The sequence below is a fragment of the Hydra vulgaris genome, chromosome 01 (assembly GCF_038396675.1).
Source record: "Hydra vulgaris chromosome 01, alternate assembly HydraT2T_AEP".
Lineage (NCBI taxonomy): Eukaryota > Metazoa > Cnidaria > Hydrozoa > Anthoathecata > Hydridae > Hydra > Hydra vulgaris.
The window spans coordinates 71,693,698-71,713,884 of NC_088920.1; the positions used below are offsets into that span (position 1 = coordinate 71,693,698).

The 20,187-nt window shown below is 26.0% G+C and overlaps 2 protein-coding genes across 2 annotated transcripts; both read right to left on the minus strand.

The window, feature by feature from the left end:
* Nucleotides 1-655: 655 nt before the first annotated feature.
* On the minus strand, nt 656-2,279 carry LOC136074695 (uncharacterized). The gene is made up of 5 exons (XM_065787036.1): nt 2,087-2,279; nt 1,835-1,960; nt 1,457-1,582; nt 953-1,330; nt 656-675 (listed from the first exon to the last, which is right to left on the minus strand). Exons 1-5 carry the CDS (start codon nt 2,277-2,279, stop codon nt 656-658), a joined length of 843 nt encoding a protein of 280 aa, XP_065643108.1.
* On the minus strand, nt 851-19,572 carry LOC136075578 (uncharacterized). Its single transcript, XM_065789096.1, has 3 exons — nt 19,230-19,572; nt 19,055-19,122; nt 851-5,341 (listed from the first exon to the last, which is right to left on the minus strand). The coding sequence occupies exons 2-3, from the start codon at nt 19,056-19,058 to the stop codon at nt 2,313-2,315; spliced, it is 3,033 nt and encodes a 1,010-aa protein (XP_065645168.1). The 5' UTR covers nt 19,059-19,122; nt 19,230-19,572; the 3' UTR covers nt 851-2,312.
* Nucleotides 19,573-20,187: the final 615 nt, after the last annotated feature.

The window sequence follows — 20,187 nt, forward strand, 5'->3', positions numbered from 1 at the left end:
ACACCCGACACTGTTATGAATAACAAAAACCAAGGCATTATTTCTTTTAGCAGAAAAAGAAATTATATTTAAATTTAAATAAACAATGCATTTTTTTTTTTTTTTTGTAATTTAAAATATTGGGAATAAAAGAGTAAATCATCATTATTAGCATAAAATAAATTATTATCGCGAGAGTTAAAAATTATATAAATTAACGTTTTTTTTTTTTGTAATATTGCATACTATAGTGCCTGAGGGAATTGAAGTGATTGGATCACCTTTTAAATATACTTTAAACAACTAAGTATATATATATATATATATATATATATATATATATATATATATATATATATATATATATATATATATATATATATATATATATATATATATATATATATATATATATAAATATATAAAGATATATATATATATATATACATACATATATATATATATATATATATATATGTATATATATATACATATATATATATATACATATATATATATATATATACATATATATATATATATATATATATATATATATATATATATATATATATATATATATATATATATATATATATATATATATATATATATATAATATTGCAATAACAAAATCTATACTTTCAAAATTCTTTAGACTTTGTATAAAGTAAGTTTAAACCATAAGTTTCATCTCTTAAGTTATAATAAATATTACTTACAATTTACACAATATAAAAATTTTCAACCTTATTTTAAAACTAAATGTAATATAACTTTATATATATTATATTATATATATTATATTATATATTTATATTATTTATAATATAACTTTATATATATTAAAACTAAAATAATATTCAAATAATTAAACAACTTGTTTGCTGTTTTTCTAAATAATTTAAACAGATTTTAATATTATTTATTGCGATATTATTTTTTGTTGACATTGTAGACGGATGGTTGATACCTAAAATTTCAGTTTGTATTTTATCAACAGAATAATAAATTTCTAAAGCTTCGTTATATTTTCCTATTTCGCTCGAACAGCTTGCGATATTATTTTTTGTTGACATTGTATCCGGATGGTTGATACCTAAAATTTCAGTTTGGATTTTATCAACAGAATAATTAATTTCTAAAGCTTCGTTATATTTTCCCATATTGTACAAAGAAAGTGCGATATTATTTTTTGTTAACATTGTAGACGGATGGTTGATACCTAAAATTTCAGTTTTTATTTTATCAACAGAATAATTAATTTCTAAAGCTTCGTTATATTTTCCCATTTCGCTCAAACAGCTTGCGATATTATTTTTTGTTGACATTGTACCCGGATGGTTAATACCTAAAATTTCAGTTTGTATTTTATCAACAGAATAATAAATTTCTAAAGCTTCGTTATATTATCCCATATCGTACAGAGAGACTGCGATATTATTTTTTGTTGACATTGTAGACGGATGGTTGATACCTAAAATTTCAGTTTGTATTTTATCAACAGAATATTTAATTTCCAAAGCTTCTTTATATTTTCCCATTTTGTACAAACAGAGTGCGATATTATTTTTTGTTGACATTGTAGACGGATGGTTGATACCTAAAATTTCAGTTTGTATTTTATCAACAGAATAATAAATTTCTAAAGCTTCGTTATATTTTCCCATTTCGCTCAAACAGTTTGCGATATTATTTTTTGTTAACATTGTATCCGGATGGTTGATACCTAAAATTTCAGTTTGTATTTTATCAACAGAATAATAAATTTCTAAAGCTTCGTTATATTATCCCATATCGTACAAAGAGACTGCGATATTATTTTTTGTTGACATTGTAGACGGATGGTTGATACCTAAAATTTCAGTTTTTGTTTTATCAACAGAATATTTAATTTCCAAAGCTTCTTTATATTTTCCCATTTTGTACAAACAGAGTGCAATATTATTTTTTGTTGACATTGTAGACGGATGGTTGATACCTAAAATTTCAGTTTGTATTTTATCAACAGAATAATAAATTTCTAAAGCTTCGTTATATTTTCCCATATCGCTCAAACAGCTTGCGATATTGTTTTTTGTTGACATTGTATCCGGATGGTTGATACCTAAAATTTCAGTCTGTATTTTATCGACAGAATAATAAATTTCTAAAGCTTCGTTATATTTTCCCATTTCGCTCAAACAGCTTGCGATATTATTTTTTGTTGACATTGTATCCGGATGGTTGATACCTAAAATTTTAGTTTTTATTTTATCAACAGAATAATTAATTTCTAAAGCTTTGTTGTATTTTCTCATATCGTACAAAGAGAATGCGATATTATTTTTTGTTCACATTGTAGACGGATGGTTGATACCTAAAATTTCAGTTTGTATTTTATCAACAGAATAATAAATTTCTAAGGCTTCGTTATATTTTCCCATTTCGCTCAAACAGTTTGCGATATTATTTTTTGTTAACATTGTATCCGGATGGTTAATACCTAAAATTTCAGTTTGTATTTTATCAACAGAATATTTAATTTCCAAAGCTTCTTTATATTTTCCCATTTTGTACAAACAGAGTGCGATATTATTTTTTGTTGACATTGTAGACGGATGGTTGATACCTAAAATTTCAGTTTTTATTTTATCAACAGAATAATTAATTTCTAAAGCTTCGTTATATTTTCCCATATCGCTCAAACAGCTTGCGATATTGTTTTTTGTTGACATTGTATCCGGATGGTTGATACCTAAAATTTCAGTTTGTATTTTATCAACAGAATAATAAATTTCTAAAGCTTCGTTATATTTTCCCATTTCGCTCAAACAGCTTGCGATATTATTTTTTGTTGACATTGTATCCGGATGGTTGATACCTAAAATTTTAGTTTGAATTTTATCAACAGAATAATTAATTTCTAAAGCTTTGTAATATTTTCCCATATCGTACAATGAGAGTGCGATATTATTTTTTGTTGACATTGTAGACGGATGGTTGATACCTAAAATTTCAGTTTTTATTTTATCAACAGAATAATAAATTTCTAAAGCTTCGTTATATTTTCCCATTTCGCTTAAACAGTTTGCGATATTATTTTTTGTTACCATTGTAGACGGATGGTTGATACCTAAAGTTTCAGTTTGTATTTTATCAACAGAATAATAAATTTCTAAAGCTTCGTTATATTTTCCCATATCGTACAAACAGTTTGCGATATTATTTTTTGTTGACATTGTAGACGGATGGTTGATACCTAAAATTTCAGTTTGTATTTTATCAACAGAATATTTAATTTCCAAAGCTTCGTTATATTTTCCCATTTTGTACAAACAGTTTGCGATATTATTTTTTGTTGACATTGTAGACGGATGGTTGATACCTAAAATTTCAGTTTGTATTTTATCAACAGAATAATAAATTTCTAAAGCTTCGTTATATTTTCCCATACTGTTCAAACAGTTTGCGATATTATGTTTTGTTAACATTGTATCCGGATGGTTGATACCTAAAATTTCAGTTTGTATTTTATCAACAGAATAACTAATTTCTAAAGCTTCGTTATATTTTCCCATTTTGTACAAACAGACTGCGATATTATTTTTTGTTAACATTGTAGACGGATGGTTGATACCTAAAATTTCAGTTTTTATTTTATCAACAGAATAATTAATTTCTAAAGCTTCGTTATATTTTCCCATATCGTACAAACAGATTGCGATATTATGTTTTGTTGACATTGTATCCGGATGGTTGATACCTAAAATTTCAGTTTGTATTTTATCAACAGAATAATTAATTTCTAAAGCTTCGTTATATTTTCCCATTTTGTACAAACAGATTGCGATATTATATTTTGTTGACATTGTATCCGGATGGTTGATACCTAAAATTTCAGTTTTTATTTTATCAACAGAATAATTAATTTCTAAAGCTTCGTTATATTTTCCCATATCGTACAAACAGATTGCGATATTATGTTTTGTTGACATTGTATCCGGATGGTTGATACCTGAAATTTCAGTTTGTATTTTATCAACAGAATAATTAATTTCTAAAGCTTCGTTATATTTTCCCATATCGTGCAAACAGAGTGAGATATTTAATTTTGTATTAAGCGTGAGTTCGTTATTTTCACCAAAAGTTTCTGCATTAAAATTTCGAATAACTTTTAATATTTCGATTGCTTCTTCAAATAAACCTTTACATACTAATAATTTTGTAATAGAAGTTGTCATATTGTGGAAGGTTTTCGAAAATTTTGTTTTGTTAGTACGAAACAAATAGATAAAATGAAAAACAAAATGATTTCCGTAATCCACGTGATCTTTTACTTCATTCAATTCAACTTTAAAATAGTTTTCGATTAACTCAAGATATGTATTTGTTGTTGAATTTCTCTTTTGAAAACATTTACATGTCAACTGTGTAAGTTCGTGTATTGTATATTTTTTATCTTCAAAACAGTTTAGTAAAGAATAACTCATTAGTAATCCAATGGTTTTATCAATTAAAAATTCATCGTTTATTTCCAACTGATTTGAGATTTGGATTATTAAATGTTGACTGATGTTTTGACCGTCGCAATGAGATAAACAGTTTAGTAATTTAAATAGGAAAGGTTGAGTTTTTTCTAATTTTATTAAAACTAAGTTAATTGCTTTTATTGTAGACTTCGATTCTTCTTCGGTTGGAAAGTCATTATTGTCTAATATTTCTGATGGTTTTGATCTATATCGATCTATATATTTTTCTATTGAAATTTTATGTATATTTATATATTTTATTGCCTGAGTAATTGCAAACGGATGATAACCTAGTTCTTTAATTAAGTTTTTTATGTTTTCATCTGTGTTTTCTTTAATATCATTTTTAACATAATCAAATGCTTCTTCAGAAGAAAAAACATCAACTAGTATTTTATTTACATTATTCGACCACGTTCTCCATTGGGTGGTAATCAACGTGAACGAATTCGGTTTTCTTGAAATGTACATTGATAAATTTTTAACACTTTCATCGTCGACATTGTCAAAAATATACAAAATCTTTTCCTTTTTATAATAGTTGTGAATTTTTTCAACAATCACTTTTATATTAAAATATTCACCTTTCGAATCATGAACTTCAAATCCTAATATTTGACATTGGTTTCTCATTGAAGTTTGTAACACTCCAAATGCTGCGTCAATCCAAACAAAGTTTTTATAGAAGTTATAAGACATTTCACAATATTTTCTGGCAATATGTGTCTTTCCGACACCCGACATTCCAAATAATACTAAAGTTGACTTATTTACATCTTGTAAAAAACATTGATGAATTTCACGAAGTAGTTTTTCGCGTGAAAATAAATTTTCTGAAAAAGGTTGAACACCTAAATATATACGCACGATTAGATCTATTATAAATACTTATTATCTCAATTAAAATAAGTTTAATATCGTTTATTTACTAAAATGTTTCAATTTTTTACTAAATTCTTCTAGTTTTTCAAATACAACGCGTTATTATTAGCGTAATACGTCGAACTCAAAAAAGTCTTTAAAAATATAAAATCATAAAGTTTAAAAAAAAAAATTTGAAAAAGTTTTATGTTATACTATAAGAAGATTACAAATTTTAAAAAGTTTTCGTAAACAATACTGAATGTACTTTGTAAGCTTAACATTTTGAAAAAACGTCAAGCAATTATTGTTACTCTAGAGAATACACGTAAAAATACAATTTAATTTGCACTAAATTTAAATTTCTGAGTTTTAAAATTTCGGCTCATGAGAAAAATATTTTTTATAGCATGTGTTTTACTGACCCCTAGTACAAATGTTTGAATTTTATAAAATTATCCTTTTTTTAATGTATATAGATTTTATATATATATATATATATATATATATATATATATATATATATATATATATATATATATATATATATATATATATATATATACATACATATATATATATATATATATATATATATATATATATATATATATATATATATATATATATATATATATATATATATACATATATATATATATAATATATAATATATATATATATAATATATAATATATATATACATATATATATATATATATATATATATATATATATATATATATATATATATATATATATATATATATATATATATATATATATATATTTTTGGGGGGTTTCGAATTCTAAAAAGTGTATAATTTATTTAATTAATAAACATAATAATTATGTTTGTAATGCAAAAAAATTCACAAATTAAGAGTTGAGTTAAGATAGTTAAAGAATATATTTAATTATATTAATAATAAACTATATAACTCTTATAATAGTTATCCTTTAATAGATAATAACAATAATAAGGTAACTTCTAGTAACCAAGAAAATGCTGACGCGTTTAACAATCACTTTGGAAATGATTTTACAGATGATAACAATTGCTCTACACTTATTAATAGTAATGTAAATGGTTCGATAGATATTGAAATTGTAATTTTTTCACCAGAAGCAGTTTATAAACCTTTAACGGACATTAATTCCAGCATATTGCATGGTCCTGATGGTAAACCTAATATACTCCCGAAAATATGCAGTTTACTCTGGTTATGAGTTTAACTTGAAAAGTTTTAGTAAACATTTTATGAAACTTCAGCTAAAGTACTGAAAAATGATTTCTCGGTACACCTTCAGACCATTGTATACTTTTGTACTCTGTATCATTGTATACTATTTTACTCTTGGAAATTGAATTGCAGATAATTGATGGACTAGAACTGCCCATTGATTTTACTCTGAGGCTCTAAATAAGAAAATTTGCGAATCTAGATTAAACCATAGAGCCTACATATCTAAATGAAATGTTAAGATGTACTTGTACGTATTTCTTATAGTCATAAATGATCACGTACCCAGCAAACATTCTCCGTTGTTTCGATGATAAAGTTAGGTCAATTTTTTGAAGTTTTTTTTTTTTTTTTTTTAAGTTCTTCAAATTGTTCACTTAGAGATTATTTAATTAACCTGAAAGAGAAACACTTAGAAACACCTAGAAAAAGAATAATTAATTAACCTGATTTAAACCTCATTTGCAAGTTGATAAATGCCTTAATATTATTGCTTATTTTTAGACTAATTATCCCCCTGTTCTCAACATTAGTTCTTAAAATTAGGTCATTATATGTAATATGTTCTTAAAATTAGGTCATTATATTTGTATTACTTCGTAGACGTTGTTTTAATTTGTTTTGAACCTTTTGCTAATGTTATGATTATTTTTCAACAAGATATTAACTTTGTAAACTTTTAACTTTGTAAACAATTACAAGACCAACGTTTAGAGGTAAGGCAATAAATATTGTTTGCAGGGTGGAATTAAAGTGTAGCAAGTGTAACATTTGGTTAAATAAACCCATTTCAATTTACTATTATTATTGTTATTATTATTATCATTATTATTATTATTATTATTATTATTATTATTTTTATTATTATTATTTTACATATAATTTTTATGCAAAGTAGAAGAATAATTTAAATAAGAAACTGGTTTAAGTCTAGCCGGGGTGTTTTAAAAATGCAGCTAAGTTGACTATGTTACTGGATTATTTGAGTGAAGTATTTTATTTTTTGAAAAGATAAAATTCTTCACATAGAATGTAATATGCTCTACTAAAAAAACCAAGTTTGGGTTTGTCTCATTAGCGCAAAAGTTATTTTAGGAATGTCACATACTTCGAAGCTTGTTTTTTAAAGATATTTCTAAGGCGTATTTTGAAACTTTCAAAGCGTAACTCAAGTTTGACTGGAAGATAAAAAAAACTGGAAAATCATGTATAGAAATTATTGCAAAAGACCTTTTAACATATTTATGAAAATATTGTAAAAGGCCTGGTAAAAAAAACTTTATACTTAACCTGGAAAAAATTTGAACATTTTATCTATTTAGATCTATTATTTTAATATTTTAATTAATGAGTTCTCAAAGTCATCATGTGATATCATGTGACATCATGTGAGAACCTGTAGCAGGAGTAGCAAAAGAAAAAATATGTTTTCTAGAATATTTAATTTTGTTTTACATACCTTTTTTAATGAATACAATGAATGCAATGTTCCATCAATCATTATGAGAAGAAATAAAGGACAATCTTTTATTCAAGAAATTGCCTTTCAGTTGATAAATTTAAATTAAATTAAATTTAAATGTAAAATTTTAAACAGATAAATGACAATTTCAAACCCAGTGGATAAGGATGCGTTTTTAATTTTAAGTAATGCTAATTGATTTGCTCAGTTAACCAAACTTCTTATTTTATAAACAAACATCAGGGTTTAAAACACCTTAAATTATTATAAATCTTTTTTTTTATGCGAAGGTGCAAAAGACTGGCACAGTTTTTATTTGACCTTCATAAAAAATGACGTGGTTTAAAATTTAACCAAGAAATAATTTCAAATTTCTAGAATTCTCAGATTATTTTTGCGCGACTAGATTTTTGAACCTTGGAAGTTTAGTATATATATATATATATATATATATATATATATATATATATATATATATATATATATATATATATATATATATATATATATATATATATATATATATATATATATATATATATATATATGTAAATTATGTTAGTGTATTTTATAAATAAAGTGTATTTTATAAACTTTTTGAACATATGGTCTATAGAAATTCGATAGAATTCTATAAAATTTCTATAGAATGTCTATTAATTTCTATAGAAATTGCTATAAAACTTTATTTTCTTTAAAATAAAAAGTAGAAAAAAAAGTTCTATTGGAATTTTTATAGAAATTAAAAGAGATTCTGTAGAAATTTTATCGAATTCTATAGAATTTCTATAGACCATATGTTCCAAAAGTTTGTAGAAATTCTATAAAACTTTTTTTCCTGGAATATGTGCGACAGTGGCATTTAAAGAAATTGGCAAAAGTCTAACCAGCTTGAAAACATTTTGTAGCGTTATGAAAATGCCACCACTAATGAGTTTAACTTCATGAAATAGTATTACAGCTAATTTGCAAGTGTCATATGTAAAAGCTGCCCAGAGTTCAATGTTAATATCATCATAAGAATGCATAGAAAACAATATTCAAATTGATTCGCCCATGTTCGTGAAAGACTAGACAGTAAGGAATGTAACTTTCAGTGTAGACGGTACATGGGAGAAATGAGGATAATTATCCTTGAATGATGTGATGTGTGTTGTTTCTAACCGTATATGTGTTGATACCCAAACACGGTTCAAAAATTATATAGGATGCAAGTTCAGGGAGTCAAAAATAAAAATCTCAAGCCTATTATAATTGGCATGCTTTACATAGCTTTAACATTATCCATAAAGAAAGTGCTGGAGCAATAGAATCAGCTGGTGCACTTACAATGTTTAAACGTTCCGTTAGAATAAACAGGTTACGATATACAAAATACTAAGGTGATGGTAATAGTAAATCATTTAAAAATATATTTAATGCAGATTCTTATCCTGGATACAAAATTTTAAAGAGTGAGTGCGTTGGACATGTTTAGAAAAGTGGTTGGATCACAATTGAGAGCAATGAAAGTGTTAATTGAGAGCAATAAAAGTTACAAGGGAAAACTAATAAGTAATGGTAAGCTACTAACTGATAAGGGAAGAATGACTGATAAAGTGATTAACACGCTTCAAAATTAGTATGGCATGGTTATTCGTCAAAATAAAGGTGATTTTGCCCTCGTACCATTGAATCTTGGTGTAAGTACGAGTTGGATAAAATAAACAATACTTCTAAATACAAAGACATTATATTTAACCTAAGTCTATAAGTAATTTGATTGAACCAATATTTTTTTCTTCTCGGAAAGATCTTGGCTCAGACTCAAAATGTTACCGGGTTTTGCATCCATTTAAAACAAACATGAAATCCATTTAAAACAACCATGACATTCATTTAAAACATTGTGGCAATCAATTATAACAATCGTGATTTCAAAATTAAACCATTTAACGCACGCGCAATCTAAACATTCTAAATTATTCAAAAAAAAGAGATTTTATTTATATATTTATTTATTAAATATTATTTTTTTTTTTTAATTATTATTGTAATAATTTATTTTATTCTAATGGAATTTATTTTAATTTAAAATGGATGCCATATTTGTTTTACTTTTTTCCATTTAATATTTCTTTGCTCGTATATTTGCTGTACACCATTGCCCTATTCTTATTTTATAGAATACACATCTCTCAACATCAAGCCTCTCGGTGTATTTTCTAAGTAAGGCGTACACACATACCGGGTTTTGCATCCATTTAAAGCAAATATGACATCCATTTAAAATTAAAATAAATTCCACTAAATTATGGTAAATTAACATGATGTTAATCAAATATAAATTTATATATTTCTAATAAATAAATATGTAAACAAAACCTTTTTTTTGAATAATATAGAATGTTGAGGTTGCGCTTGCGTTAAATGTTTTGATTGAAAATCACGATTGTTTTAATTGATTGTTACGATGTTTTAAATTAATGCCATGGTTGTTTTAAATGGATGCGAAACCCGGTAATGAAACATTGAACATTATTTTGGTCTAAATATAATTGACACTGTTGTAGCGTTAACAGTATTGTTATTAAACGATGGATCAAGTGGTATTTTGGAAGTTTTTAAAAACTTAATTATTGATTCTCATATAGTTCAATTACAAAGTTTAACTCAAAAAGACAAAATGCGTATTAATCAAGTAAATAAAAAGTCAAGCGATTCAGGAAAAAGACGAAGAAAAAAGTCAAGAGCCAACAGAAAAAGGTTTGATGATAAGACTAATGAAAAAGAGAGTGACATTTATGGAAAAAGAGAGTTATGAATTATTTTTATATACTATTTATATGATATTTTTCTTTATTTACTGCTTTTACAAATTGTCTTATTTTTTCTCAGTTGAAGGTTGTAAATTATTTATTCTATCAATTGTTTTAAAATTTTGCACAACTGCTCCTAAGTAATTATTGTTTAAGTTCTGACATTTAAAAGAAATTTTAACTTTTATTACTATTTTTAAAGTTTGCCCCCTTATTTAAAATTAATTAAAAATCAAAAATGTCTCAAAGCAATATCCGTAAAATATTTATGATATATTTTTTAAATGCCAGCATGTGCTACTTAATTTTAACATTACGAGTAACAACTTTGAGCTTTTAGATATTCTTTGTTTTAAAGTTATTCTTGATAGTAATTACCCCCTTAATAGTAATTACCCCCTTTTTTGCTCAAAAAGTACTAATTATGAAAATAATTTTTTTTTTAATATATATAAAAAAAATTTTTTTTTTTTTTGTTTTTCTTTTTGAATACTATACCAGAAAGATATAACTTTAAATCATATTGCTGAATTTTTTTTTTTAAATGTACCACCTTAAATAAATGTCATATTAATTTTGCATTTTTATAAAATACTTTTTTCCATTAAAAACAAATATTATGGAATATATTTTTATTTTTTTGCTTGTTTACAAAAACAAACAAGGCTTTTGAATGAAGATAATGACGATCTTATCATCAGAACATTTTACAAGTTTAAAACATTTTGACATGTTCCTTAGTTTTTTAAGACATAAAAAGAACTTTCGCGCTATAAAAAATTTTTTATATTTATATAAAATTTTATATATAAACTAAATATATAAATCTGAAGAAGAACCCAAATGTAATAAAAATACATATGTAATAAACTTATATGTAATAAAAATTCAGATCTTATGGACAGAATCAATAAAAGAGCAAATATTATGTAAATACAATATATAAATATATATATACAAAATAAATACATCTCTTTATAATAAGAAATACAATAAAAGTATTGCAATAAAAAAGACAAATACGTGTTTATTACGAAAAGTATTTACATATATGGTCAAAATCTCATTTTTATTTATTTATTTATAAGCATATTTATATAACGTAATTATATTTTACACAGGTTTTCTTATAATAAAAGTATAAGAAAAAACGAAATTTATTTGCTTTAAACCAGAGATTAAATTTTTGAGTTTGAAGTTCTTAGTTTTAAGCAGAGTATTTTGATTGGAGTGATTAAACAACAAGTTAGTATCCAGAGCCGGCAAATTTGGATCTATTGTTCGCAGTTAGCAAATGTCAGCTACCGAGGACTTCTTTTTTTTTTTTTTAGGTTTAGTCATGAAAAAAGTTTTTTTTTGGGCTTGGTTGGCAAAACAGTCACCCCTTCTACCTTTAAAATCTGTTAGTATTGTCAGTATACATAATAAAAAATATTTTAGGGAAAGATGTGAGAATGTGCTACGAGATGGAATTCTTAAGAAAACTATATTTTTTTATTATTATTTATTTCGTCATTTTACACATTTTACAATATTATCTATAAATTTAAACAAATGTATATAGCTACAAGCTGACTGGGGCAGGTAGAAGTCAAATTGTCTTATCATCAAGCCCCTTCGTGAAATACAGGAAAATACAATAAAATTTTATATCTTCCAATATTATATAAAAGAGTGAAATTAATAAGTTTGAAAAAAAATTTAAAGGTTTAAAAAGAATTTAAAGTTAAAAAAGAAAGAAAAAAAGAAAAAAAAATTGAAAAAAATTATTAAAAATAACAAATAAAAATTACAAATCAGTACATATTCGTATACAATATTAAAAAAAAAAAAATTACATATCGGTACATATGCGTATACATATTCAACACAATACTAAAAATGAATAAAATAAATTAAAAATAAATGATAGAACGTACGTAATGTTTAAATTTAGTAAGTGTTTTTTTATAGTTCTTTTAAATGTATCTATAGATTTTATTTTTTTCATATTTTCGTCAAGAACCGAATTCCACAAGCGTGATCCCCGGCATAAAGTCGAGAAGTCAGATTTTTTGAGTGATGTTAGTGGGATGTAGTAATTACTCATTGAGTGTCTGGTTTCATATTTATGATTAATTCGAATGAAACTTTTAAAAAATATTGTGAAATCATTTCATTTTAAAGTTTAAACATAAATAACAAGTTATGGTATATATTTAGTTCGTTTACGTTTAGAGCATTTATTTTCTTGAATAACGGCTCGGCACTTTCGTATCTATCTGCGCCCAAAACTAATCGACTTGCTTGCTTTTGTTTTGTGTAATTAATTTTTTAGGAAAGATGAATGATTGTTTACCCAGGCAATATTACAATAGTTAATATGACTATGTATAAATGAAAAGTATAAATTTTTTAAATATAATTTGTATAAAAGATGTTTTGTCTTGTACATAATCCCCAGAGTCTTTGAAACTTTGTTCTCGACTAGCTTTACTTGGCTTTTCCAATTTAAATGTTCATCGAAAATTATCCTGTGTATTTTCATTGAAAATACTCTTTTTATTTTAATATTGTTAATTGTTAATTCAGATAATTTAAGTGGAAGGTTCTATTTCGTTTTTTCAATATTTAATAAAAGTTTATTTGCTATAAACCACTCATTAAGATATATTATTTCTGTATTTACAATTATTATTACATTATTTCTGTGTTTACTGTGTTTACAAAAATATTTTTTAAATTTGAGTCAGAAAAGAAAACATTAGTGCCATCAGCAAAAATAATATAATTAAGTATTTTTAAAGACAAATAAATATCATTAATGTAAATTAAAAACAGCAAAGGTCTAAGTATTGATCCTTATTGATTCAAATGGGGAACATGTTAAGTCATATGGTAATCCTTGTTTACGATTTTGTAAATAACATTGCAGCCACTTTAAGTTGGAGTAAACTACTCCATAATTGCGTAGTTTATAAAAAAGAATCTTGTGGTTGACTGTATCAAATGCATTTGATAGATCTAGAAAAATTCCGAGTGTGTAACTGTTGTTGTCAAAATCATTTAAAATTTGGCTGGCAAGATCAATTACTGCATGTTCCGTGAATGGTTACTGCAAAAACCAAATTGTTTATGATAAAGAATATTGTTTTTTTCAAATCGGTTTATATGCAAAATTGTTATTTCTAAGATATATTTAACTAATTGTGTTTAGAAAAAAAAGTTCTTTAAAAATGAGTAAAGTTCAATTTTTATGGAATAGTATAGTTTTAAATACTTCTAAAGATTTTTCTCAAGTAATTTTCTCAAATGTAATTTTGATTCTTTTAAACAAAATCTTAAAAAACTCATTTTTTCAACTGAAAATATAATAATCTACTTTTGAATATTTAAATTTTTGAAAATCCCTTATCTCTATTAGTATATGTATATATTTAATGTATATTCTTTTCTATTTATTTTTTTGTTTGTTTTTTTATCCACAAGCAATTAAAAACATGTTTTAGTTTTTAAGTTTTAGAACTCTTCTATTGTAATATTGTATGTTTATTTTTATTTTAATTTATAATATTATATTATGAACTTTATATACTTTTATAATTAAATTTAATTTTGTAATAAAAAAAATTGAGCAAAAATAAATAAATAACAAGAATAAAAAAACGTTCAAATATTTTCAATAGCGGTTTCTCTGTGACAAGACCTGATGGTCTTCTTTGAGTATCCACCTTCTTTACATTTATTTTTATTATTTATTTCTTAACGATATCTTGACTTGTTAACTTTTATTATTGTAATAAAGTTTGTTTTTTTTTAAATTGTAATAAATATTGTAATGAAGAACAAAAAAAAAAAAAAAAAAAAAAAAAAAAGTTACATCTTTTCTAAAGATGTTGTTTGGGGTCGTTGAATTTTCAGATGATAGTGAACAGATGTTATTAGAGTAAAAGAAAAATACAGATGATCTTGGAAAAAAGTGTGCAGTTGATCTTGCACTACTCCACATATGTTGTTGGACCAGAGACGTGGTGGCCCAGTGCGAGGGTACGAGGACTTGTAATGGGCCCTTAATCTGGCTCAGGAAACTGGGCCCCCAATCCTTAAACAGAAAAAATTTATTTCAGTTCTATAAGTTTCTATCAGGGCATTTTTTACAACATTTAATTTAACTTGCTTTCACGTCGGTTTGTTTGTTTGTTTGTTTGGTGTCCGCTCAAAACAAATACTTTGTCAGCGGTAATAATAAAAGAAATACGCTAAACTTTAGTTTAGCGCAAATAAAAGAAATCGTTAAGAAAAGTAATTAAAAGAAACAAAAAACAACAAACTTTGTTTAGCATAAATAAATAAAACCGATGATGAATAATAATAACAAAAAACGTTGTTGACCTGAAATTGATAGATTTTATACTGTAAAAAAGTAAGTAACGTTTTAATACTTTATTTATAAATAGTAATTAAAAATAATAATTAATGTTTCTAAAGTAAATAAATAAAAAAAATATCTTATAAACGTAGAAATATAAAGAAGAAAGCTAAATATAAAAAAGAATCTGGAAACTGAATATGATCGATTGTCTTGCTCGAGAAAGAGAACGGAAATTTCGAGCTAGAGCAAATGAATCAGCAGAACAACGAACATCTAGGCTAAAAAAAAGAACAGAACGATATGTATGGCGACTGAAACAAAAGAAGGTAGAGGCAGATGTATTGTTAAACTAAAAGAATCCCGAAAACAACCATTTTAGTGAAGAACGATTAAACAATGTCTCCTCTTTATCTGAAATTAACCATCCCATCAATAAAAAAAAAAGAGAAAATTGTTAGTGAAAAGTTCAAAACAATAAATATATAAAATCCATGAATTCATTTGCTTTACATTGATAAATATGCAGCGGCGGACCAATAAAGATTATTTAGCGGCGGACCAATAAAGATTATTCAGCGGCTTTACCATTGAAGATTATTTAGAAGTAACCAGATAACGTTGTAAATGTCACTGAAAATAATCCAGCAAAATTTCTAGAGCTAAAAAATGCAAAGACGATTGATAAAAAGCAATTTAATGTATTAGGGCCAAATCAGCCAACAAAACATTCAAGGTTATCTAAGTATCACACTGAATCAGTTAAAATTAATAACATTGAAGTTGTGAAGAAAAAGTCATGGCTAACTTACTCTCTACTATTGCTTGTTTATGCTTTGGATCAAGAGAGGACAGAAATTTTTTACGTTATGGGTTTGATAATTGGTCAAACTTACGTCACATCATAACAAAGCATTGCACCCAGAAAAACCATCGAAATGCTGCTGAAGCTATGGTCCATGCATTATCAGACTCCACAATAGATAAAATATTAAATATTGAAACCACGAGACATCTGAACATGAAACGTAAAGAAGCGGAGAAACTACATCAATACCTAACACAAGTTATTGATGCTATTAGGTATTTGATCGCATAGAGTATTTCTTTACGTGGAAATGAAGAAGCCAATTTTTACAATGACTCTGAAAAAAGTGAAATCTTTCAATGTGGCGCGGTTAAATTTTTAAAGTTGTTAAATTTACTCAGTCAGTATGATGAGCTGAATGAAAAACTTTCAAATGTTCACAGTACTCAAAAACAATCTACTGGAAGGGCTGCTAGAATTACGCTTCTTTCTAATATACACAAAAAAAGCTAATTTATACTATGACTCAGATAGTCAAGAAGGGTATTTCAGAAGAGGTTAATAACTCAGTATTCTTTTCAACATCAGCTGATGGCAACAATGATTTTACACTCAACGACCAAACTTCTATTGTATTACGTTATGTTACACTTGCTGCAGAAGAGGCCGTTTTAAAGGAACATCTGATTTCAATGGTTCAAACTGGAACAACAACTGGTGAAGGAAAAAGTGAAAAAATCAAAGATGAAATCAAATCAGTTAACGTAGATATTTAAAAGTGTATAGGTATGTCTTTTGATGGTGCAAGCAATATGCAAGGAATAAACAAAGGAGTTGCAACACATTTGAAGCAGTGTTCTTCCATGGCAACAAATATTTATTGTGGAATTTATGGAACAAATCTGGTTATGAAAGTTTGTGCAAAATCTTCTGTTGTTTCTGTTCACTTTTTTGGAACAGAAAACAAGCCTGGTAATGTGCAGAAACTAAAGACTTTTCTATACGGAAACTCAAGGAAACGAAATAATATTTTTGAGAAGTGCAAATCTTTTCTTGAGGATGTGAATCAATCTATTGAACTGGCTGCTACCCAAAGCGTTCGTTTCAGTGCCTTACAAAATGCTACCGACCAACTGCTGACACTATACCAGGCAGTAATCGATTGCCTTGAACAAATTTCAAATGACATGGAACTTAAAATGTATATTCGAAGTGAAGCACAAAGTCTTTTATCCCGATTTCAGTCATATGAAACAATTGTGACTTTATGTCTCTTCAAAGAAATTTTTACTATCTTGGGTCCCCTAAATAAAATTCTTCAAGAAAAAACACTTGATTTTTTGTTTGCTATAATGACTGTCGATGTATCGCTGGAAAAGCTTCAAGTATCAAGAGACAGTGCTGACCAAAATGCTATTTTATCTAATGTTAAAGTTGCAACTGAAGCTCAGCTTGAACAGCAAATATTTGATGAGAATAGGACTGGCAGAAAGAAACGACTGGACTTCGATGCAACAGAAGTTGAGCGACTTACTCAGGCTAAAGATCGGTGGCTGGCAGAAGTGTTTTATACTCTAGTGGATTCAGCAACTGCAATTCTTGTTGACAAATTTTCTTTACAGCGGAAATTTTTAGAAAGCATAGACATCTTTTATTGAATAATATGAGTGAAGATATTAGTCATAATTTTCATAACTCTAATTCACAAGAAAAAATTCAATCAGTGCTTAAAAAATTCAAAATTGGTATCAGTTTAAAGGAATTCACTACTGAAATGGTTGATTTTGTGGAGATCTACAGAAAGGTTGCTGAGAAGGATAACATAACTTTGCCTTCTTTCCTCACCACTTACAATTTTATGCTGTAAACTATGTTGGCGATCGTGTTCTCTTGTTAGTGGAACATAAGAAAATGTGGAAATTGTCCCAATTTCTACATTTTCTTCATTTATTTATTACAATTTTTTTAGTATAAATATAATTTTCCTTGATCAGTTAGTTTTCTCACGTTAAAAGTACTTCACTGGGCCCCTCTTCTAGAAATTCGTACCTGCTTTTTAGGTGCCACCACGTCTCTGTGTTGGACAGATGTAGTTATCTTTTACACAAAATATTTGTTGATAAATCTGTCAATGTCTTCTTCTTGCTCTGGCCAATTTTTTTAAATGTAATGTCTTGATTGTAAATATATAAAACATTAAAAAAAAAAAAAAAAAATATGTATATATAAGAAAAAAAAATTATATACTGAGTTAATTAAATTTTAAATTTAAATATATATAAATTATATATTGAATTAAACCTAAATTCTCTCTAAGTTAGATTTAATTAAAATGTTCCACGTAAAAACAGTTTCTACCTAAAGTATAGTAGGTAAACAATAGTGCGCCTATTAGAGTTCTTAAAATCTAAATTTGACTAGAAATGATCTTCCCAACTTCAAAATACCGCTAATTTGATTTATATGTCCACATAAACTTTTGTATAAATATTATTGCTAACTTTTTGCATGTTTTGTAACATTTTATTCGTGTCTGATCTACACGAATATGCCGAAGATACTTCTACTAGTCATTTCAACAAAGAGGTCCAAATCAGACTTCGAAAATATTTCACGTATTATGTAAAAGTATTTTCTACATTTATTAAAAAGTAGTAAAAAACTTTCCTTTTTCTTTTTTATTTTACTTTTTTTTATGCCAAAAATTTGTTGAGATGTAAAGGTATTTTTTTATTATGTCATATCATACATTCACAGTTTTATGTTCATCATTTGTATCTTTGTTATTAATAATGGCGTTTACTACTTTTTTTAGTCACTTCAATTTCATCAAAGTCATTAACAATTTTTAATTAGTAAATTTGAACAACAGCTGTGCTAAAATAAAGTATACAGTACTGATCAACATGAAACGTATAGACTTAAAACGATTGCTTTCACGAGCATTAACGATGCCGGCAACAATTTATACTACTACTACTGATAAATGAAAGCATCATTGAAACATATTATTAAAAAAACGGACGTTTATTTAAAAAATTACCCATAAAACAGCTGTTTTTATGACAATCTTCTTGATTTGGTTTAATTTAGTTTTGAAACGCAGTTGTGCTAAAAAATGATATAAACTATTAATAAATGTTATCAAATTAGTTCGAATAAACTTAACAGCTATAAAAACTTTACAAAAATCTAAATATTAGATAATATTAACTCACACAAAATAAAAACAAACTTCTTTTTTAATCTTCACAAACAACTAGATATGTGCACCAAAAACTTTAATCTTCACAAACAATTAGGTATGTGCACCAAAAACTTTATAACTATACTTATTAACATATACATTTTTAACATTTGAGTTTATTTGTAAAGTTAACGTTTTCAACTTTGAAAAATAAAATTACATGAAGTATTTAATATCTGAAGGCAAAGCCTTGTTTGTTTAGATGTTTTTATTTGTCGAAAATACAATGCATGTTTGACTTTTCATAAAACAATGATGAACATTTTTACCATTAAAGGTGAAAAACTCATGATGCGAAATTTGACACTTCAACTAAGAGTATGTAAATTACATTGTTAATAATCACGTGTAAATGATTTACTATATTAAGTTTTAGAGTTGGTTATTGACTTTATGTAAGTCGTTATCCACAGAGGCGATTCTACGAATAAAATGAGGGAGGGGAGGGGGTGAATCCTCAAAAAGTACCAACTGGCTTCTTAAAAAAAAAAAAAAAGGTAAAATCCACAAAATCGTCTCTGGTTATCCATAAAAAACGCCACGTTAAGTTTAACTAATGGAAAGAAGGAGGAGAATGTTGGCTCTCGTGGGCAGAGATTTTTAGAGTATTATTGCGCTTTATGTGCAATTAAAATCACAGCGGATGAGAGCTAATAAACTCCTACTTTTTGCTAGTATTTAAATTCTGAATGACGTCCGTTATGAACGACCCCTAAAAGAATATAGTGAAAATCTTCTATAGGATAGATTCGGGTATATGAGCACAATATGAGGTGCTCATATATAGGTATAGGAAATATGAGCATACCGAAGATTTCTAAGTTGCGAGCAGTGAAGTTCAAGTTGCTTAGATTTTTTAAACTGGCTTTAAGGGGTTATAATAAAAAACAGTATACTTACCTTAAATTTTTACGCAGTACTTAGCGGCT

What these genes read in the sequence shown, in the direction of transcription:
- LOC136074695 (XM_065787036.1), bottom strand. Translation starts at nt 2,279, where the DNA reads ATGAGAAAATACAACAAAGCTTTAGAAATTAATTATTCTGTTGATAAA. An exon ending in AATACAGACTGAAATTTTAG is followed by an intron (nt 1,961 to 2,086) that starts GTATCAACCATC and finishes CTGAAATTTTAG; the next exon opens with GTATCAACCATCCGTCTACA. An exon ending in AACAAAAACTGAAATTTTAG is followed by an intron (nt 1,583 to 1,834) that starts GTATCAACCATC and finishes CTGAAATTTTAG; the next exon opens with GTATCAACCATCCGTCTACA.